The sequence below is a fragment of the Ostrinia nubilalis genome, chromosome 25, assembly GCF_963855985.1.
Source record: "Ostrinia nubilalis chromosome 25, ilOstNubi1.1, whole genome shotgun sequence".
Lineage (NCBI taxonomy): Eukaryota > Metazoa > Arthropoda > Insecta > Lepidoptera > Crambidae > Ostrinia > Ostrinia nubilalis.
Window position 1 is genome coordinate 1461835 of NC_087112.1, and position 23894 is coordinate 1485728.

Consider the following 23894-nt stretch of genomic DNA (forward strand, 5'->3'; position numbering starts at 1 on the left):
TAGAGAATTGCGATCCTTGGGAGGACTTTGTCCAGCTGTGGACGTCATTTGGCTGAAACGAACGAACGGACGATAGTATTTACCCGACTGCGCCAGGAGGAGGGTTATGTTTTTTATGATTCTATCTAGACTATAAATGTGTTTTACTAACTGTACTTTTGGCGATCACTCACACAATTGAGAGGACTGTACCTACCTTTTATTCTGTGACTAGGCCTGACAGGTAGACTAAAATTGTACTTTTTGCAAGGAAAAGGCACGCCCTTCTGTCCTGTGCTGGACTTACTTTTGACTTAAAAGTAGGGAATGAAAGAAGTTTAGTTGGGAATAGAATAATTAATTATTTATCATACGAGCACTGGCGATATAAAAACTCATTTGTTTGCTTCCTTTGGTAATATAGGTAGGTATTCAGTGTTTGTAAACTCGGTGTTTTTGAACGGTGGAAATGTGCGTGCGGGAAAAAGCTAGTTAAAATGTTTAACTATGTAGTTAGCTAATACATTATGTAGTTAAATAATATCCTAATGCTTAAGTTCATTTATTTATAGTAGGAGAGGCCATCTCAGACATTTTTTCTACAAAGTTAGTTGAATGGCAATAGAAAATACAGCTTAATAAAAAAAGTCTCAAGCAAGATTGACAGTTGACACCCTTGCCACTTGAGCAAAAAAAGTAACAGGTCAACGCACCCGGAAGACAGCGCACGCGCCGCACAGGTGCGCGCTCGATAATATCGATTGCGGCAAAAAATCGATGCGTGACGTCACAAAATGGCCGCCGCAGCTGGCGAGGGCGACCAAAGGGGTGTTTTACATTTTTTTAAACACGCAAATGCTTTTTGATGTTGGGCTAGATTGATATTTTCGAAGGGTTGCATGCAAATTAGCTCCGCTGGATTTATCGTTTCTTTGTTGTTTTGTATGGAGAAATTTTTATTCTTTTCAACCAGTTTTGGTCTTTTGGTAGATCTATTTATTAAAATTTTAAGTAAGTAATACGTAATGCTTAGTTAGCCTAGGACAATAAAAGCACTATTTTTATTACTGTTAATCCTAAGTTTGGATGTCTGGATGTTTGTTACTCTTTCACGCAAAAACTACTGAACGGATTTTGATGAAACTTTACAGTTTTATTGTTTATAACCCAGAATAACATATAGCTATAATTTATGACGATCTGTGACAAACGAAATTTCACGCGGGTGAAGCCGCGGGCAAAAGTTAGTGAGGTAATATTATTCTTGAGTTGTATAATATTAGAATGTTTTTGAAATTAGTATCTATGCTCCAAAGTAAAGTAGGTATTAAAAATATATTTACACTTTTCCAATTTCTTAACATCAGAGTTATTTTAATTTGCCTAAGGATGCGTAACAAGATGGGTTCCATACCCGGTTATCAGTTTGGCATTAGTGACGTAACCGTAAGGTACGATGTGGTATAGGGGCCCAACGTGATAGTGATGTAAATAATTAAACCCTCGATATCGATAAAAAATAATACTAAAAAAATAATTTGATATTTGTGTTCGCTCGTAGCGTGTCGTAGCGATATAAGATTTCTTTGCTACGAAGAACTCTTGCCGTAGCAGTTCTCTGTAGCGTTGTAGCTTAATTGAACTTCATTTGATGTAGCTTGGAAAATGAATGAAAAACTGAACTCTGTAGCTTGTATTTACATTCAGCTGTTTGAATTCTATGTATAATAACATTGAACATTTATTTCTTTTTATTTTATTTATTTATTTATTACACAGTTTTTAAAGGCCTATGTGTGTTTTTAGGCCTTAATGTCTTTTCTTAACATATTTAAATTTACGGATACGATTATGTTACTTCATTATCGAATACGTGAATTTTTACATTTAATACGTAACGCGGTATCAAATCAATGTAGAGTGGAAATTATGTGAGTGACTGAGATACGTTAAGTACTTCGCAAATAATGCTTTTATGTAACACGCTGGTGTTGCAAACCTTTTGTTTAGTATCGGGGTCAGTTCAATATTATAATGGCAACGTTTTTATCGAGTATTGTTCCGAGGCCTCCCTAAAAATCCCTCTGAGCCAGGTGGTTAGGGTCATTCCGTGTCGGCGTGTGCTACCGTCTGTATGTACGGTCTACCTTACCACTAAATATCTGATTGTAAACCTTAGCATGTTGCTTTAGGGACTATGAGTGGGTGAAGGTGCTGAGGTCTACTGTTTTTCCATAAATAAATGGGGTTGACGGTGAATAACAATACTTGTATTATGTTACAAAGACTAGACAGATGAATCATAACATTTTCGAAGAAAAAACGGTATTCAAAGAACATTTGGAAAGTAAATCTCCACTACACACTATATCTTTGTTTTTTTTTTGTAAAAATACCTTTTGCTGGTGTGTTTCTAATTAGAATGTCGCAATTTATTTATACATGATTATTTAATTTTTATACCAAGTTTTATGCAAATAAACAATTATTCTATTCTATTCTATCAATAACAACTATGTATACCTACTTAATTCAGATCTAGGTAGAGTCATACCATGATAGTAAGTTAAAATGAAATAATCGGGAGCCATTTTATACCCTAACTACTTGTTCTTCTAATCTTAATTTAACTACTACAAAAAGTAATAAAGTGCGGAACAAACGGTGCTTGAAAAGGACAATGACTTGTGCTAATCAACTAATGTCTGCAAATTGTGTAGAGTAAGATAGTATTTTTTCAAAGTGAAGAAACGAACAAAAACGACCGCAAAAATTATAGAGATTGCGATATTTTTCTCCAAATTTTTCATTCGGCAAAGTTTTATCAGTTTTTTTGCTTAACATGCTAGGTGTTAGTTACAGTAACATTTATTGTGAATAGAACTGTATTTTCCTGAAGTATTTGCATAGAATCGCCTGACGCTTTCACATGAATTTATGCAGAATTTCCCAGTAATTGAGATGTTTAAAAATGTAGGTCGTTTAAAGCATGTGAGATTCTTAGGATCCGTTTAAGCCTTTCATAGCCAGAAGTTCCGCCATGAGGTAAGCTGAAGTACGTAGGTCGCTCAGTGACAGCAATGCTCCAACGAGGGCACCCCGCGTATTAAGCGCCCCTCTACAGCACACGTCTTGGGGAAAAACCTTCGAAGATCTTGCACATCTCTGGCTTTAGTTGTAGAGGAAGCTAGATTGTAATATAAACGCAGCAATGGTTAGCAAGTAAGGGAAAAAGACCGTTTTAAGAGAAGTAACGCCTAAGGGTAGGTTAAGGGTGCATTGTATAGTGTTCACGTCAGATAGCCAGACAAAGTAACCCCAGCCAAAGTAATACAGCTCCATTTGTGTTTAGATAAGGTTGGAATTGCAATGGTAGAGTGTAGATAGGTTGCTCGCAGGCGAGGGTAAAGAAACAGGGGTGTTTGCAGGATGCGGGGCGGGGGGTCGGGTCGGCGCGGCGCGCACGCGTGATCCAGTCGCCCGTGCGACCCCGCTGCCGCCGGCCGCGCGCCATGGACGACACAAGGGTGCGAGACCGCGCGCCGCTCACCGTCATCGTCGCGCCAAGCAACGCTTCGCCCCCCAGGCTGTCCCCTGCCGACCTCCTCCCCGACGGCGATGCGGCGTTCCACCCTCTCTCCGCCGTCAACGGGCGCCTCACCCCGCCGGGGCTCGAGCCCGCCTCGTACGCGACCCTCACGCCCTTGCTGCCTCTGCCGCCCATCAGCACAGTCTCAGACAAATTCGCGTACCATGCCGGCGGCACCTTCACGGTCATCCAGCAGCAGCAGTCGTACGCGTCCCTATCACCGGCTGCTTACAATGAGCCGCTGTCCCCACAATCGGCGTACAGCAGAAGAAGTGCGTCACCGAATTCATTCGAGAGGCGGTCCCCGACGCCGCCTCTTCCGAGCCCCGGCTTGGACCTGAACGCGGCGTTGATGGCGAGGGAGGAGCAGCAGCAGCAACAGAACGACTTAGAAGAGATAAACACGAAAGAGCTAGCGCAAAGGATAAGTGGCGAGCTGAAGAGGTACTCGATACCGCAGGCGATTTTTGCACAGAGGGTGTTGTGTAGGTCGCAAGGAACGCTCAGCGATCTGCTCAGAAACCCGAAGCCCTGGTCGAAGCTCAAGTCTGGGAGGGAGACCTTCAGGAGGATGTGGAAATGGCTGCAGGAGCCGGAGTTCCAGAGAATGTCTGCGTTGAGGCTAGCAGGTAAGACTGCATGACGCTTCAGTATTTGTGGTAGATTTGCCGTTTTAATTTTGTGTCTAAACTAAAGCAACGTTTATTTTAAGGAAAGATTTTACTGTGTAAGTTTATTTCAAACTGTATAAAGACCACAAGTAGTTGTCTTCACAGGCTTACTCATTATGTAAAGTAGGCTAGTGACCTATTCAAAAAAGGTTTTAAATACGTGTTTTCTCATCACTTGTTTCTGTTCTGTTAAAATTCATCATCATCATCATCATCATTTCAGCCACAGGACGTCCACTGCTGAACATAGGCCTCCCCCAATGCTTTCCATGTCGATCTGTTAAAATTGTGTTGTTCTTTTTATCTATTTACTTAAAGTACTAATTTTATTGCTTTAATGTTTTTACGTTAAGACTTTTCTATTTGAATCTTACTGTAAATTATTCTAATTGGAAATGTAAGTTCGTGATGTATTTTTATTCAATCTTAATGCAAAAGTTTAGTTTAGCCTAAAACCGTAAAAGTTAACACCTTCAAATTGAAGATCTAGTTCTTTTTGTATCACTACACACACCTGGGTAATTTATAAAAAGAATCGAAAATAAAAGTCAACAGTAGTTTACCTACAAACAGCGGAACGTCAGCTGCCCGCATCGATTGTGCGGCATCGATTCGCGGGTCGATGCGGCGCGTCACTACGCGCTGTAGGGCTGACACAAACATTCAGTAAGAGTAGGCGCACACCGTTGATTTTTTATCGGCCGATAGTTTAGTCGGGCAGTTGATCAGTATGGACATGTATGGGAGTGCGCACTACGCCGATTCGATTTGGCCGATTCTTCATACAAATTAAAATCGGGCACAACTATCGGCTAACTAAAAATCCACGGTGTGCGCCTACTCTTAAGATAGTATTTTCTTTTCGTGTTACCAATTTTTGATTTGTGTTTATGTAACTAGGGAGGGATTCTTCTTTATTTTATTCGTTATTTATTAATAACCAAATTATTACCGTGTAAAAAGATCATCTCAAATTTCTGAAAACAAAATAATAATACGTCTCTGCAAGTGTAAACAGTTAAAAAACAATCACTCAACTTATGACATTTTTATGGAGTCAGTAACATTATTAGTAAGTGGTTGATTTTTACCTCAAAAATGTGTCTTTGGATTCAGATTCAAATTGGAAGTCACATGATTGAATAGAAGTTACAGACTACCTAAACTGGAATCAATCAACCTCGCGTCCAAGTTACTATTTTTCACCTCTTCTTCGAGACGTGCCAAGTGTAGTTTACAAACAGCGGGCCGTCAGCTGTCCGCATCGATTGTGCGGCATCGATTCGCGGGTCGATGCGGCGCGTCACTACGCGCTGTAGGGTTGACACAAGCGACAATATTTTTCATATTATTATTATGATTAATATTTTTCTTTTTACATTGGCAGAACGACTCTCTGGCTCACAGATAAAAAAGTTTGAATAGTCACCCGACAATGGAAAAGGCGTAGGATCGAGTCAAACCTGCAGTTGATTTTTGTGGATAGGGTTAAAGTAGAAAGAGAGAGAGAGAGAGAGTAAGAGTTTCTGTAAACACTAAGTATTCAACTGCGTGATTTTCCATTTAAAGCTGTTATTAATATCTATGCCTGTATAAATAATAACTATGTAACCAGGTGGTAACATTAATCATCGCTTTTGTGGTAGATGGAGATAGCTGAACTTTAGCTCCAAGGTTATTGTGTATTTTTTGGCTTAACACGGTTATTTACGTTATCATTATTTTGTCAGCCGAGAAGGGTTTTGGTTAGTAATTGACTGTATATTCTATTTTGGACAACAACGTTATTAATGTTACTTGTGGATAATTATGTAGCTAGAGGCACAAAAAATTGTATTCTTTGAAAATAACAGAATTTATTACTTATACTCAATTTTGAGTAATATAATTGTAGATTTAAATTATACGTAATGTAAGATCTAACGTTATCTTTACATGATTGCCATCGAATATTAATATTTCTATCAGTTTATAATAGTGAATTTTTTTTAAATATTTCACCCTTTGTTTCTAGGGGAAACATGTCCACTACAATGACACCCCTTTTTTAAACGAATTGCGTAAAGTTAGGGTGAGCCCCTATTAGGGTGCATAGAGCCAGTGTGTCAGCGACCTAATCTCTAGTGACGTACCCATCGACCGCTGCCAATCAATGCACAGAAGTCAGCTGCCCGAATCGATTTATTGAATTCGAGCAGCAGCTGATTTTGTTTGAGTTACTATGAAATTTTTAGTGGGACGTAGCCCACTAAAAATAGGTCATAATGTGAATGACTGAGATGAATTTTTATCTGAATTACGGTCGATTAAAGTGTATAAGTAATTGCTGCAGGTCGTAGTCGTAACTTTTTTAGGCTGTTTTAATAATCTTTGATGTAAGAATTGAGGTCACAATACTTTGGCAGAACTTTAAAAGCTGCCATTGATGTGGAACTGAACCAGGATAAGTTTCATACAAACGCCTTGGATTAATTTTATTGTTTTCTGTAATATTTCTTTCGCTTAACATACAGTATTAGTATGCTTGACAAATCTAGTTCAAAAATATCTATCTACATGAGTCAACCCTAGTTAAAACTGTGGCTGTGCGTAGAGCCGCCAGTATGTCACCGACCTAATCCTAGTGACGCGCCGCATCGACCCGCGAATCGATGCCGCACAATCGATGCCGGCAGCTGATTCTGTTTACAACTGATAGCTTCTCGATAACTGTTACAGTAACGCTCGTGGGCGTGTGATAAGATAGCGAAAAGTTTTACTTTACACGCGTAAGAGATAAGGAGTTTTCTACGTGAAAACAAATATGGAAATTAAGTAGTTAAGGCTCTATAAAAATGTGAAAGGATGCAAAAATCTTTGTTTCTTTCCCCGAGAAACAAGGTGATCAAGTTTTCAGTTCGGTTATAGGAGATGTAAGATAGTTGCTCGTATTCACAAACGACGCTTGCTTAAGTGAAGCAGCTAATCGAATGCACAGCGTTGAGTAGAGCTCTGTGATTGGTTCGTGTGTCACCCTTTATGGTATGGTATTGTATGGTATCTTATTTTACTAGAGGCTGATAGTTTTATAAGATTTTTAGAATATTTACGAGGAATATAATATTGACCAGCCATTTTATTATACCTACAGTTAACCTATTTAAAATTCTAACAAAAAGACCAGAGCTTTTGTAAAATGTGATTGAACTAACCTTTCGATTGCTGCTGAGTTTGACTTTCATGAAAAAACCCCAAACCAGTAAATTACTGGACAAAAAAGGCTGACGTTAAACTTGATGTGGTTACAATAAAGTCGAGCTGTATTCGGGAGCCGGGGTTTTATCGCCGGGTTTGATGCTTCGTCTAGTCGTTTTAGACTCACAATCGCGTATAGACTGCTAGTTATAAACTACTATGTAAAATAAATTAAAGTAGAGATAACAGCTCTACGATTGGGCGCTGCGACGTGTGCACTAGTCACTAAAACCGCGTGAAATGTCTGTCTGTAAGAATTTTGGGGCAACTAAAGTAATTAGACAATTTGATACGCATAGTTATTAAACATATTAATAACTATACTAAGACTTTTCAACTATTCACCTACACCAATCCGGAAGATGAAGTCATAGTAATGAAATATTCTATACTAGCGGCCGCCCGCGACTTCGTACGCGTGGATCCCGTTTTACCCCCTTCATCTAAATTACGCGGTTTAGATTTTTTCATACAAATGTTTTTTCCCGCTAACTCCCGTTCCCGTGGGAATTTTGCAATATCCTATTGTAACTAAGCTTTAAGTTTACTAAGGTACCTGCATGCCAAATTTCAAGCGTCTAACTAAGGCCCGGTTTTTTTATTCGTAGTTAAAATAACCAATGGTCAAATTTGACAGATGTCAAATGACAAGTGGTTAAATATCAGAGAAAAATGTTTTTCGAACAATGGTTAGCTTGACTTTTAGTACATTTTTTAACTATTTGTTTACATTTTGTTAATATTTAACCATTAGTAGCAAAATTTAACAATTAGTTATTTTAACTAAGAATCAAAAAACTGGGCCTTAAGCGGTTTAGATTTTTCATACTAAAGGATTTTCCCGCTAACTCCCGTTCCCGTGGGAATTTTGCAATATCCTGTTGTAACTAAGCTTTAAATTTACTAAGATACCTGCATGCCAAATTTCAAGCGTCTAACTTAAGCGGTTTAGATTTTTCATACTAAAGGATTTTCCCGCTAACTCCCGTTCCCGTGGGAATTCCTAAGTATACTATAACCTGCCCAGGAGTATGAAGAATAATTGTACCAAGTTTCGTTAAAATCCGTCTAGTAGTTTTTGTTTCTATAAGGAACATACAGACAGACAGACAGACAAACAGACAGACAGACAGACAGACAGACAGACAGACAGACAAAAATTTTACTGATTGCATTTTTGGCATCAGTATCGATCACTAATCACCCCCTGATAGTTATTTTGAAGATATATTTCATGTACAGAATTGACCTCTCTACAGATTTATTATAAGTATAGATTCTTTAAAACGGAAAGGTCACTGACTCACTCACTCATCACGAAATCTCAGAAACTACAATAAGGGGGTAAAACAGGATCCACGCGTGCGAAGTCGCGGGGTGCCGCTAGTTTAATATAATTCATTGGTAAAAGTGATTCGTGGGCTAGATGGAACTGCGACACATTAATATTTAATTTAACACGAGCAGTCAAGCAATTCGAAGAAATATCAAATCGATCGATGGCTGAATATCCATCCATCATTATAATGGTGAAGTTATTTACTGTAATAATTGTCTGTCCAACTACACTTACCTTAAGGGCCTTTTCCCACGGCAGCTTTGCGGGATCCAGTAATGCAGGACCCCGCAAAACTGGACTGTCGAGTGAATACACAAGTGTGCGTGTAAAGTTCGAATTCAATCCGTACGGATCGGTTTTTTGTGAGACACTGCAAACGGGATGTATACTACTAAACGAAATACTACTACAGGAGTAGTTCCTGCAGAATCTGGATGTCTTCGTGGAAAAGAGCCCTTACCTGAAGTCGGTTTCTTCAACTTTGTATTTTGTACGAATTGTTTATCTTCGGCTACAGTAAAATATATAGTTTGTGGACTTACTTCACCATAAGAATATTATTCTCTATGTAGCTATAAGCGTAGTGCATTCTGAGAAGGAGGGTCTATTTTCCTGCAGATTTGTAGAAAAGCATTCAGAACTTTCCATGTATTTAACATTCATTCACAAACATTACTATGAGGTCTCACAGTGCGCGTGGACGAAGAGGACACACGAACCAATCACAGAGCTCTATTCAACGCTGTGCGTTCGATTTGCTGCTTCGCTTAAGCAAGCTTCGTTTGTGAATACGGACGTAAATGTATTTTGAAATTTTTCAGATGTAGCTATATAGGTAGCATAATTTTCCCAAATATAATAATGTGAAGTGAAATTATAGGTACCTTAATAATTAAATCGACAGTCAATAAAGTTAAAAAAACATTTACATTTACCTCGTATTTGTCCATAAATTTTTATTCATATTTCATTGAAGGTGTCACCCAAATTCGAGCTTCGAATCGAGCGAATGTACATTTCGGAGAATTTCCCGAATCCGCTTACAGTTTCAATTCAAACAATCACCTTTAAACGTAGTTCATATTTACAAACAACGGTTGTTTTCAATGTTACTATAGCTTTGAATTTATCGTGTTTATCAATTATTGTTTCAATTTAATTAGGATTTATGTAAGACTTTGAATGGATTTCTGATTCTTCAATGTCAACCTCTACTTATTATTTGTCTAGTTATTGTAGCTTTTCTAGTAATTTGATCATTTGTACAATAATCTGATTCGTATCTAATTTTACAATAATTAAGTTGTTTTTATGATTTAGCTTTATAAATGGAGGCATTAGTGTTGTTATTTATTGTGCCCTAAATCCTAAAACTGTTAAAATAAGACTTTCTCATTCAGAACCTTCGTAAAAAACCTCACCAGGTGAAATGAGGTCAATTGGCGGCCATAAAATAAAATCGTTTCAACCTGTAGCTTCTAAAATATTTAGGCTTTCGACATCAATAACATACCAAACTGCCAATAGCATACATTTAGCATTTGGACATAATTAATATTGGGAATGGTAGAAATTATAAAAAGGCACGCGGCATGGCGGAGTCGGCACATGGCGCCTCACCCCTCCGGTGACGTCACAGCCCCCGCGGTATCGATCGCACCCCCACCCCCCGACCTGCAGGCGGCTGTAGGTGTTATTATGTCTGTATTTTCGGTTTCTTTTGCGTTATTCTTTGGGCTGTTTAAAATGTTACAGCAAATTGTAGATTGGTAACTGTTGTCTTTTTTATAATGATTATGATGATTACTATTTTAGCACTTTTTTAATCATCTTCTAAGTATAAGTCACTAACCACAACCCTGGTGTCAGTCTAAAATCATAACTTGATCTGATATCAAATCGTATTTATTTTTGGAATTTTTGATTTATGTTCCTTTTCGTTGATTAAATAAAAGATGTGTTTGTATGTCCTAAAAATATTGGAAACAAACACACAAAGTTATTTTACTTTATATGGGCTCCGACTGGAAATTTAACCCAGAACCTGAAAGTCGAGAGACTTTTGAAACACTGGGCTCGTTAAAATAATAGAGAAAAATCTAAATTCTGAACATCCAAAATGAAAATTTTCTTGAATATAAAATCGTGGTTGCTATCGCACACTGAGAAAATGATAAAATATGTGTGGATTATGTTAATAAATTCACCCATCGACTTAAAACCTTACACCAGCATAAATCTAGAGATTAACGACATTTTACAGTGATTCTGAACCTGGTATCGGTAGCGTGACTACTTCTCTATTAACATAATCCAAGAACAAAGTAGCTGAGGTGATCTTATGAAAATACATTCTTTAAATTATCACTTTGTTTACAGCACGAAGCTTCGTAATATTCTATCTATAATATACTTGCGTCTACTATATTTTTCACGTTCTTGAAAATGGTTTTGTTCATTTTATAAAATAGCTACTTGAGTAGGTGTGTCTGATTAAGTTTGCAATATGGCTTCAAAAATATAATCTTTTTTCAAGATTTTAAAGTTATAGGTATTATTTTGTCATTTTTCCTATCTATGTTAATAATTATACCAAGCTAACATAGGCTAGCTTTAACGTTTAGAAAGTTAAATAAAGTTGTATTTAGATTCAGAAAATTCTGTATTGTAGACATAGTACTTCAACTACAGAACAGTTTCCATAAAGACAAGTAATATAAGAACTAAATTTGACAAACTGATTGAAATCTAATTTTCAGATGCGCCAAACCAGCAAACGATAAAAGGCGACAATGTAAACAACACAGCACAACAGGCTTACTGTCAGCCCCGGGAGTACCAGGGGCCACCTCAAGGGCCCCCTGTGTACACGCCGGGGCCCACCCATTGGGACCCACATGCGTATGAGCCAGCCGGGGACGTATCTTGCTTGTGAGTCCTGCCCACTTGACTTTGATCCTGGTTTCCTCCAAATACCCATTCCTGTTCTGATCAATCCTTTTTTTATTGCTATCCCATCTTCATTCATTTATTTGGTGGCTAAACTATCTTTATTGGATTATCGAAGATTCCACTTTGAATTTTGATCCGCAATTAATTATGTTCTGGATGTAAATGATGAGATTTATTTTTATCTTGATGACATATTATTCGTAATATTTTTCGATTTTAATCCCAAAAATATGTGATTTTGGTTATTATTGTGGATGTGTATTGTAATAGAGACTGAAGAAGTAAGGCACCCTGATGCAATTAAAACAGTATTGTATATTGAGGAGCGAAAAGGACTCAATTGAAAATAGTTCATCAGTGATATTGAGTTTTGTCACTGCTTTTTTTTCCGAACCCTCCTTTATATCCTGAATGTCCAAAAGTTATTTCACTATCCCGTCCTATCCTTACCTGTGGCTGCGTAGCAGTGGACTTGGTTTCTTATAAGTATACGTATTCATAGCTTGTCGCAAAGGTAAAACTCTTATACCTATGTAAATTATTTATACGTAATATATTTTGTTTATCGCATTATATATCAATGGTTTTATTTAAACAGGTTGCTTTGTGACAAGCCTGATATTAGAAAGGAGAATGTCTGGATGGATATAATATTTTATTTTTGTATTTTTATTTATTTATTTATCGTCGATCTGATGACAGTAAATGTGTAAAATGTATAGAAATTTGCTCATATAGATGTCCGTTTATTTATTTTGGATAGGCAGTATCATTTCCGTGAGCTATGTACCTGAATTTCTAGAAAATTCTGTGGAACTACAGCGTTTAAAACTTGTTTTGAGTTTCGTTGTTGGTGGTTAAAAACTGGCAAAGATACTGCCTATACAAAGGATGATTACTGTTAATGTCCTAGAGAGAGATTATTTTATAGACGTAGGTAAGTGTATTTTGTTAGCATCAAGAAGCCAAGATGAATGTTAGACTGCTACCGCTGCCCCTCCCCTCCCTTTTTGTTTTTCCCCGCGCCCGGGCTGCAATAGTTTGTTTGAAATATGATTTTATAGGTGCCTGCGAGATTCAGAACCCTTTGTTAATGTTGTTTACATTGTCGCCAGGTATGCATTTTATAATAATACGTTTGATGTTTAGTGTTACATCTGAACGCGTTGGAACAACATTGCTATCATCTTTAGAGTTCATAATATCTTTTACTAATAGCTTTTTAATAACTAGAGTTCCAAGACGTCGGATTGTTTTAGAATAATTAGTTATTAGATGATAATGTTTCAAAATTTACGTGTTATAGACTACTGAACTAATTGTGTTATTTTAGGTTTTAAATGTCTATAATCTATTAATACTAACTAGTACCTACAAGTTTGTGTAATCAGTATCATTTATTACTTCTATATCATCTAATTTGTGGGTACTACCATAGCTTTAAGTTTTTTTTAGAAATATCTCAGTGTTTAGATTAAGTACATGTACATTTGCCTATTAATGTTTCCGAAACTATTTCTTCATATGAACTGTTTTTGAGTTACTTGTCCTAAGATATCTTGTTGTTTGTTTTTATTGTTTTTATCTCATTTCAGTGCATATGGAGATAATAATAAATGTTTAGGAGCATGTTTGTTGTCTTTAGATGTTTAAACTTTTGAATCTTCTCTAGAATTTCTTGATGTTTCAAAATTGATACTTTCTGTACGCATAATTGCAATAGTGAAACATTTTGTAATGATTATAAACTTTATTAATTTTATGTTTTCGTTTTGTTACAGCGGCCCAGATTCCTCAGAGAGGCAGTGAGTATTGTTAGCGACTTTTTTAATTTGATTATAATAGTAACAAATATTTAAAATTCATAGTTAGTGCTTAGATAATTGGATTTTGATCATGTAAAATCAATATCACTTTTAACTTGGACGAAATGCGTTAACAATGGGTACTACTGCTTATGGAATACAAGCAGTAACTAAAGATCTGTTGTAGGGGATTTCTTGACCAATGGTTTCAACCAGTATTCTAAAAAACCTTCGCATATTCCTTTAGACAAAAGGAGCAGTTCACACTAATTATGAGATACCCTAGGCAAAGCTAATATTAATATAATTAAATGTTGCTTTCCCTTTAATTCCAGGCTGCAAACGCAAGGAGGACATGTCTTCGGATACCCTTCCTTCCCCGAAGAAGCCACGTTTGGTTTTCACAGACCTCCAGCGGCGTACTCTACAGGCTATTTTTAAGGTAATTATTTCCACTATAGACTATATTGGACACTATATTAGACTATATTGGATTGGACGCTATATCAGACTATATTGGACATATCAGACTATAATTGGACATATCGATACCTCTGGGCTCAAAGGTCGTAAAGGACAAAGTACGACTTTTCAGGAGAAGCAAAAAACGTTTTTTTATTTTTTTATTCGACGATAACTTTTTTGTTTTTTGAGCTATTAAATTATGAATTATGAAGAAAGTGCTTAGAATTCACAGTATTTTCCGAAAAGGTATTGAAAAACTGGACTAGAGCTGTATTTACTGAGGTAGATTTCCTTTACGCCCTCAAAATTACAATAAAAAGACCTTTACGCCCCTCAAATATTCGTCCTGGGCAAGTTACTCAGGACGTAAGTCTATTTTTATTTTACAAAACTACAAAACTAAGGTAATAAATGACAATTTACATAGTTTTGTAGGTTTTCATAGGTCGTAACGGGACACCCAGGTAAGGTATTATGAAAGGGTAAATTGATGATTTAGCTTAAATATTTAATATATTATGGTATTTCATATGTAATATAACATTTCTTCACATATTTTTAATAAATTATGGTCTTTTAAATGAAATAAAATGATGTTACGTAGCTTCATAATTTAATGCACACAATTTATGAAACTATTTTAGTAGACGTTTTGATATCTTCGAACTAGAAGGAACTATTTTCGATATAAAAGCGAATTTAGAAAATAAATATTATGACGCTTTTAAATAAAACTTCATAAATGTCTACTTTCTAGGTATAACCGAAACCAATTTAATTTTATTTATCTATTTAATTATTATTATTGTTTCGAAAAACTACAAATAGCGGACTTAATTCCATAGGGCAGTCTGTCCACCAGTTGACCTTATGATAATGCAGATAGAATAGAATTATTAAGGACAAACGAAAACCAAACTCTAATTATTCCAAATTCTAAATAGATTAAACATTATTAATTCATAGTAGCTTAAAACTATGTCATTGTACTTGGTAAAAAAGTTAGGTAAGTAAGATAACAAGTAGGAAGGTTTTCATTCCAGTAAAGTACATCCACTTACTTTACTCCTACATAATACCGTTTTTAAAATCCAATTATTTTTAATATAAAAATATAACTTCGAAAAAAACTGCATTCACGCTTTTTAGTAGATTAAGTCTCAACATATATTTTTCCATGTTGTGTAAATATTTTCCTACTAGTTATACTTTATTGGCTGATCGAAATAACTTTCGAAACTATACTAATTTATTATAATTGTAGGTAACAGTCAAAACTCAAAAGTGGTTTTGACCAAGGGCGTTTAGTCAAAATTACTAGGAAATCATTAAAAATAATTGTAGTGTAGCATTTGTGTGATTTGTGCATACAAAATAATGACACCTAAGATACTACAGTAAGGTGACTTTTTTTCTCATAATATTTTTAACAAATCTAGTTTTTAAATTTTTTAAATTTTTATGATGACTATCATAACATATCTTTTAATAATTATCTTTTACCTGAAAAATACCTAGTTGCTTCAAATATGAGAAATAATAAAAAGCAACATTACTTTACCCGATGTGGGTAGATGTCATCATTTTATATGTACAAATCACATAAATGTTACACTCTAAAATAGTTTTATTACATATTTTAAATGATTTTTTAGGTTCTTTCGTTTGTTCCAAACGCACAAACTTAAATACTATAAGAAACGTCTATAAAATTTACCTTCACAGTTATTTTAATATCCTCACTGTGTAGATTTTTAAAATATTTGTTTAGATAATCTAAGGGCGTAAAGGACAAATTATTTAGACTTGGGTATGAAAATGTAAGGTTGTATAGGACAATAGATATACTACATGTACATTATACGCCCAAAAAATTGTGTTTACTTGTTCTTTACTACCATGGTAACTGTACTAAAAAATCAAATGGTATTTACATCCCAATTTTCACGATGAATTCTGTTTAGCTTATCAAATATGATGGGTCGTAAAGGCACTTTTTTAGAGAATTTCGACAAACTAAATATACAGATCGATAGAGAATTAAATTCTGAGTAAAACTGTATAAATAACATTTTCGGTATTTTGTCCTTTACGACCTTTGAGCCCAGAGGTATCGATATTATGCGACTAAAAGAACTAAAACGGCATTCTCACTCTTCAAGTGGTGTGGTCCAATAACCTTTACTTATCGCAGAATCAGCTTTAACTGATCATATTATAATTATCATTACCCCTTATCGATGGAAAAACCAGTTTGGAGCGAATAAAGTGAAGCCGCAAGTGCCAGACCTTTAAAAAGTTTGAAGTTTTCCTTAACCTTAACTTTGGACTAGAACTTTGAATCACAATTAATGCGGTTTTTATTTCCCATTCCAGGAAACAAAAAGGCCATCAAAAGAAATGCAGGTGACAATAGCGAGACAATTAGGTTTAGAGCCTACCACAGTTGGCAATTTCTTCATGAACGCGCGGAGACGGTCCATGGACAAGTGGAAAGACGACGACGCTCCGTCCACAGACTTGGACCATCAACTGGATGGAGGGGATCTCGATCACGTTCCAAGTCTGGACTCCGCTGATTCCGAGGAAGACCACGATGACCAGGATGACCACCTTTTGTGACGCCGTATCCCCCAGCACCATCTCATAGTCCTTTGAATGTAGTTCAAAGTCTATGACCACGGTGTTGGTTGGCATTTTATAAGGTGTGAAACCGTTCGGTTTAAGAGGGTCCGTCGCCTTCTCACTTGTCTTAACACGTTGTCAGTGCTACAAGACGGTCGCGGCTTGCTTTATTATTGTATTTCGTTTGTGGACTGCGTAAGGGTTAAATTCAAGAATGCTTGCTTTTGTATCGGCTGCTGCAGTTTCGAAATACTGGGAATGAGGGAAGAGTTTTTTTGACTTGCTCAAAACGTTACCACCATTTTTGGAACGTAGGCGATCTAAAATTCTGCAGCAGCTGAAATAAGATTTTGTTAAGCTTTTTGTTTGCTTGGTCGCAACCCATTTTAAGAAGAGACTCTAACAAGGTGTTCGTAGTTTTGGATCTGTCTATCCCTCTCACTCCAATGAAGATGATGGCATGAGCGACAGAGAGAGAGAGAGTTCCAAAAATACGGAGGCATGTTTGAGATCTAAAACGCGAACGTGACAGTGGCAACATCCAATCTTTACGACAACTGCAAAAAACTTTGTGTACAGTAATAATAGTATTGTCTAAGTGCTGAGATGGCAAACTGCTGGGTTTCGCTGTGCCATAGACAAGTAATCAGAGAGAACAGTCGCTTGACGCAAACACTGTATATTTAGTCCATAGACAAGTGGAAAGAGGTGACAGTTGAAATTTCGAAATCATTTCTCGACTTCCTTCGTGGTTGAGGATTCCGGGTGAAGCTCGCTTCCACCTTCGGCCTGATCGTCACTTACCATCAGGTGAGATACAGGCCAAGAGCTTCCTCGTTGTGGATAAAAAAAGAAAAAAAAGTAAAAAACACGGGAGTGAAGAGTTTTCGAAATTACAGCTGTCACGTTTTGCCACTTGTCTATGGGCGCAGGGCAGTTTTGTGCACGGAGAAGATTTTTTATTGGCGACGTGTCTCTGTGGTTATTTAGTTAGTCTATGGTTTAGAGCTATGGTCAACGTTGATCTCTCAATATTAAACGTTCTAGTCAAACGTTAACAAATAGCTAATAATTAATTGTAATTGTTCTTCTGTAATTTAGAAGAATTTATTGTATTATTTCATAATTGTGTTAGTGGTATGTCACTTGATAATGTTTTGGTACTTGTACAAAGAAAAGTGTTACGTAAAATAAAATTAGTTTTAAAGAAGTTTCATCCGCAATATTAATAATAAAATACACAAATATTAGAGTTAAGAACAGTATTTTATCACAGATACATACAATTATTCATTATTAAGTATTGAAACATTATCAAGTGACCAAAAACGCTTGGATAATGAAAGTAACATAGGTAATAACAAAAACGGTTTTTCGGAAAAAAAAGTTTTTGTAGATGACTGACATGATGTGTAGAGGATTTGCAAAAGCAAATAATTATAGCTCCATCACGTATAGAAAATACGGTAACGTTCAAAAGTGATTTGGCTACACGTTTGGCAGTTTCGATTCAAAAGTATTTGGTTCGATTCTGGTGGAAAATATTATTTAAAAATATTGAAACGCAAGTGGTTATTATGATTATCATCAATGTTATGTCAATTGAAATTCCACAAACCAAATTCAAATATTATGAAGTTTGTACAGTACATAGGCCATGTCCCAAATTAATATAGCTTGCCCTACCACTACCTCGGGACAACATAATGGGCTGGTGCTGAGAAGAAGTGGCGGAAGAAACTCAGTGTCCTTTGTCAAACGTTGTCAAATCACCTTTGGATGGTCACACTGTATTATTTCCCTTATAAAAGCCGTAAATTAATATAATAATGGTGAAGCAATCAACTAGTCTAACTCTAAATGTTCTTTAGCTGAAATATCCGATGAAATCGGGTGAGGATCGTATTAGTACAGTCAGATAGAAAATAGTCTAGCAAATAAAAAATCCAGTTGTAATATTTACAATATTTTTTGATTGTGCAATAGATCGAAAATAGTGAAATACATTCCATTTTATTGATTGAGTCTGACTAGAAGAGCCTTCTAGTTTTTTGTTTGTTTAGATGTTTGTATTTATATCAGTAGGCAATGTTGGGAGAAGTATAATATCTTGCAATGCAATTATGATAGGCATGATTGGATTGAGAGAATGTAGCATGTATAAAATGTGTCAGTTTAAACGGTTACTTAAATTTTGTTACAGTTACGGTAAAAAACATACCTATTAATTGTTTATTTTACTCAAGTCAATACTTAAATTTGAAACTTCTTTTTTTTTCATTTGTTACCATTTTCTCTGTGAAGCTGACATTATAATTTAGAATGTTTTGTCTACATAAGTATGTGGTTTTTTTTTTAAACCGATCACGTTACATAAATCCAAAATTAAAATTCAAAAATACAGCAAGAGCATGTAAAGTTGTAATAATTAGACGTAAAGTTAATTTAAGTGCTTATTAGCCGTTCAAGATCAATTAAAATTTATTTAAATGCAGCTTCGCAACTATAGAATAATGAAAAATGGTGAAATGAAAGATAAAACATGACAATCATCTAGTCAAAACAAAATACATTACCTAATGTTTAAATGACTGAGCAACATTATCTATATCTATATATAAATTATGTTTAAATGTATGTCTGAGCAAATTCTAGTCTTTGGGAAGTCATAGTTGTTTAATTTATTTAAATTTAACAAGGTTAAGTTAGAAAATAATTAATAGATAGGTTTTGTTGCTTGTATTATAAAAAATACAGTATCTGCACTGGAATACGATCTTATTTTAGTAGCGAATGGCTAAATTAAAAAATTGCTTAATAAGCTCTACAGTAGTACAATTTCTGTCTTCTTGAACTGAAAAATAGTAAAAATTGTAAAACTTCAAAATATTTGGGCAATAATTATGCCTTAAAAGCACGTATGAATAGGCATCTGTATCTATTCCATCATTTGTAGTTTCTAAACAAAAGCAAGGCTATGATTACTGTCAAAATATATTATTATTTACTTAGCGAATAAAAGACAAAAATGGTAGATCAGAATCCTTTTAAGTAAGAGAAACGCTGCTTATTTAGGTGGTGTTTATCATACCAACGATATTCTAGTGATGATGATTACTTACTGGACCTACCTACCTACTTATCTTGAAATAATGTAGGTATGTAGATGGTATTCTACAGCTAATTCTGGCTCATAGTACCTATTCTAAATCGAGACTCAGAACTCCATTAGAACTTAAAAATAGATTTAAAGCCTGTGATTTTTTTAATAACTTAAGCACAGGTTTGTATCTATTATTGGGTTTAGATTTGAGTTTTATTAAGCGGAATTATGTTTTTTTTATCGTCTAGAATAACATTTAAAACATTACGACTGAAGTTGTTAATTGTTTTTTAAGCAAGTACTTATCTAGCATTACGTATTACAATTTGTTATCGGCTTATACAGCGTTTAGCTTTGTCCCACCATTATTTTTATTTTTGCCGTCTCAATTTTTTACAGTTTTGTATTGATTGAGACTAATATTTAATATTATAATAATAATATATTTTAAAAGTCAGTATATATTTTTAGTTAAAAAAAAGTATTGCTGTAGCTTTAAAACAGAAATATGCATGGCGTTTATTTATTTTTTCTTCGAACTGTATAATTTTTTAATATTACTTATAGTTAGTAATTTTTTTCATAATAATTATAAGTAAAAGTCATTTGTTTTAAGAGAAACTGTAAGTTAAGAATTATTTATTTATTTCCTTTAAAATGCTAGTCTTCATTGTTTAAATATCACCAAAGAATATGGAAATGTGCAATTTTCAATTAAAATAAGTTTATAAAAAAACATCTGAACCACTTCAATTTGTAATAATATTTATCTTTTGTGAAGTTAAAAACAATTATGTAAGTATGTACTTAATTAATAAGTTTTTAAGTATTACTTTGGAATTTTAAGTACTTATTACGTTTCACGTGCATCATATTTTATAAAAAAAATTAGAATAATAAACATAAGAATATTAATTAATTTGCATTCCATTTACATTCCACTAATTAAGAGAATGTTAACATTATCACATTCAAAATAACTATATTTTTACATAACAATATTCAAAATATCACCAATTCAATGTCAGTATTCAATAAAAAATTGCGCACAACAAAAATGTAAAATGTAACACTTTCTCCCCCCGACTGTACTTTACTCGTATGCCCGACTCAGTAGTGTTACACATTATTTTTGTGAATGTATAGCGCGCTTACAGTGTACATAGTACGTGAATATGTAATGTAAGATTAAATGTACATTTTACAAAGAGATCGGATTATTTTATTTTTGTCAACAATGGATCAACCAGCTAACAAAACTTTAATGCTCATAACACTTCTATTATTTTGTTATCCCTACTTTATCACTTCTTAATATAGCCATTACTACTATTGTATTTTAGTCCAGTTTTATAACTATATGTAAAGATCGTCTTTAGTCGTTAAATCCTTAACATTTGGTAGGCACTAGGCTGGGTTGCGCCATCTTTCTTTTACTTTAACAAACGTCAAAAATCTGTCAACCTCCATACAAAGAGCACTGGTTATCGTTAGTTACTGTTAAAATTAGATGGTGCAACTCAGCTGACGCAGCCTTATATTTTACGAGATTCAGGTCTACCCTCAATTAATAAAATTCAAAGAGACACTATCAACACTATCAATACTAAAAGATTCAAGTAACATCAAAAGAATCCAGTGCTTTACATACGCCTGTATTCACAAACATTACTACGAGGTCTCACAGTGCGCGTGGACGCACAGTGACACGCGTGACACACGAACCTACTACAGTAGGCCTAAGATGCGCGCCGTGATAACTTTTATCGACGTCAAAATGTATGGGCAAAATCGATAAAATGGCGTGATAACCGCTTATCGCGGCGCGCATCTTAGGCCTACTGAGCTCTATTCAACGCTGTGCGTTCGATTTTCTGCTTCACATAAGCAAAATATCGTGTGTGAATACGGGCGTTAGTTTCCTGTGAAATGGTTATACTGTTTTATTAATCTAAGGTTATACTAGTTAAATTAAATAGTTAAAGTTACTTCGTCTTCGCTACGATGCGAAAATTAAATTCCATTGCACTGTATTTATTTGAATTCCTTTCAGCTAAAGATATCCTCTTTCTTTTCCTTTTCTGCTCAGGATTGCGATGCTGACTAAGGAATTCTTCGGTAAACGGAGCTTTATGAAACTAAATGTTACTAAGTAAGCCAAGTGTAATATAGAACGCTAGCTTTTGCCGCGGTTTCGCCTGTGTTAATTTCAGTTAGTCACAAATCGTTAAAATTAGAACATGTAATTCCGATGTAATCAATAAACCTACTTTACCTAAGGTTTCATTAATTAAAATCCGATAAGTAATGATCGATGATCCTGTGCCCATTGCAGTGGGATAGAGAGGATCTGCTACTATTATTTTAAATAGGGGGATATTTTGAATATAATCTAAATAAATTGCGAAAAATCTTAACTTTTTAGTTTAGTAACATATACGATAAAACTTAATCACTATTTTCGTCCATTATCTCATCTACTGCCTGTAGCACCTTCCTCTTGAAAGACCTTATTTGTCTATCATTCATTTTGTTCATATCAGGCAAAACACTTAACAAAAACATTTTATTAAACTTGTGTTCACCATTTTCAGAGTTTTCAAACATTCTAGATTGTTTTAGTTTGAAGTAAGAGGCGATGACATCTTCAAATACTGTTTCTTCGCATTTTTTTCGCTGTTTCTTTGGAATTTGGGTCTCTGGGTCATAAACAGTAGCGGCGTATAAAGATTGCTCGATTGACGGTGAAGGTGCGGGCGATAGCTGAACTTCTATTGAAGATTGTAGCTGTAATTCCTGATCATCCAATGGAATCTCATCCTCCAATTTCATATTTGGTTTGATTTTTTTATCCGACCCAGGTATTTTTATGAAGGGTATGGCAAACTGCATGAACTCGGCTAGGTAATACGGCCTTCTTCGCACTGAGGCATCTTTGTCCGTCCTTAGATGGCGCGCGAAGACTCCACGAAGGTTCTTCCATCGGTCCTTGCAATCTTGTACTGGAATAAAATAATCATTAATTAGTAAAAGTTTAGCCCAATAGTAGAATTGATAAAAAAACGTCGCGTTTAGACCCGTGATTCTCTATTCTAATCAATATTGTAAGCGTCCTAATCATCACTTGGAGCTGATTTTAGCGCGAACTTTTTCGAAACACGCGGGCTCACGCGCTCGTCTTTGATTTTGCTAACAGTGCAGCGCTGCTTAATTTTTTACCAAAGTCAATTTAAAGGACAGCTCACCAAAGGCCATCGTTTAAAACTATAAATACCAAGTAACAAAAAATCCATTTGTGGAAAAAATACTTATTTATGGTGTAATTAAAAAATGTTTGTTATGTAGTACAGCACGCAGTGAAAATTACGCCAGTCTGACTGCAGCCTTAGTTTAGTAAGTAACGGAACAATAACACAACAAACCTGTGATTCGAAACTTCTTCCCGATATCGTACCAAGTTTTCTCAGTGATATCTCTCCTCGCATAATCTGGCATTCTAAAATTCCATAGGCACGGATGTTTCTCTATTTCCTGCACGAATCTAATGTTGAACTCTTGATCCATGGCGACCATTTTTGTCCTCAATCAACGGGGCCGCAGCGCAATGTAAACGAGTAAGCGACGCGGCGACTGTCGCGGTACTGGTGCAACAAAGATGGCCGACGCGGCGGAACGGCGACGTGACGCCAGCGCGAGACGGACTAGGGCTGAGCCTCGCGACAGTAGCGTCGCCATCGGGACGGAATAGCGTTACTGACGTATGACTGAGTTACTTGGGTTGCTTCTTCTCAGCACTGGCCCATTTATTGTCCCGAAGCAGTGGTAGGGTTAATAGACTGGGACTTGTAAAAGTGCTTTTTAAAAGCATACTTGCAAAAATAAATGAGTTTTAAGAGAGTTTTTATGATGTGATGCTGGACTTACCTAGAAACTTATGAACGCTTCTGTTAATTTTAAATTTATCGGGTTTCGAAGTTCGACTGACTCAATAAGTTTTGGTAGGTAACATCAGCTTTTTTTTCAGAAGCCTAAGAGGCAAGCAGACGGTTCACCTGATGGTGGTAACTTAATTACGGCCGCCCATAGACACCCGCAGCCCCGGGGGACTTACAGGTGCTGCAAGAATCAGCCT

At 35.6% G+C, this 23894-nt stretch overlaps 2 protein-coding genes across 2 annotated transcripts; one reads left to right on the forward strand and one right to left on the reverse strand.

The window, feature by feature from the left end:
* The first annotated feature begins 3491 nt into the window (after positions 1 to 3491).
* Positions 3492 to 16919, forward strand: LOC135084028 (hepatocyte nuclear factor 6). The gene is made up of 4 exons (XM_063978770.1): positions 3492 to 4197; positions 13546 to 13569; positions 13905 to 14011; positions 16411 to 16919. Exons 1-4 carry the CDS (start codon positions 3492 to 3494, stop codon positions 16654 to 16656), a joined length of 1083 nt encoding a protein of 360 aa, XP_063834840.1. The 3' UTR covers positions 16657 to 16919.
* Positions 16920 to 22084: 5165 nt separating this feature from the next.
* On the reverse strand, positions 22085 to 23402 carry LOC135084128 (uncharacterized). The gene is made up of 2 exons (XM_063978871.1): positions 23185 to 23402; positions 22085 to 22764 (listed from the first exon to the last, which is right to left on the reverse strand). The coding sequence occupies exons 1-2, from the start codon at positions 23333 to 23335 to the stop codon at positions 22211 to 22213; spliced, it is 705 nt and encodes a 234-aa protein (XP_063834941.1). The 5' UTR covers positions 23336 to 23402; the 3' UTR covers positions 22085 to 22210.
* Positions 23403 to 23894: the final 492 nt, after the last annotated feature.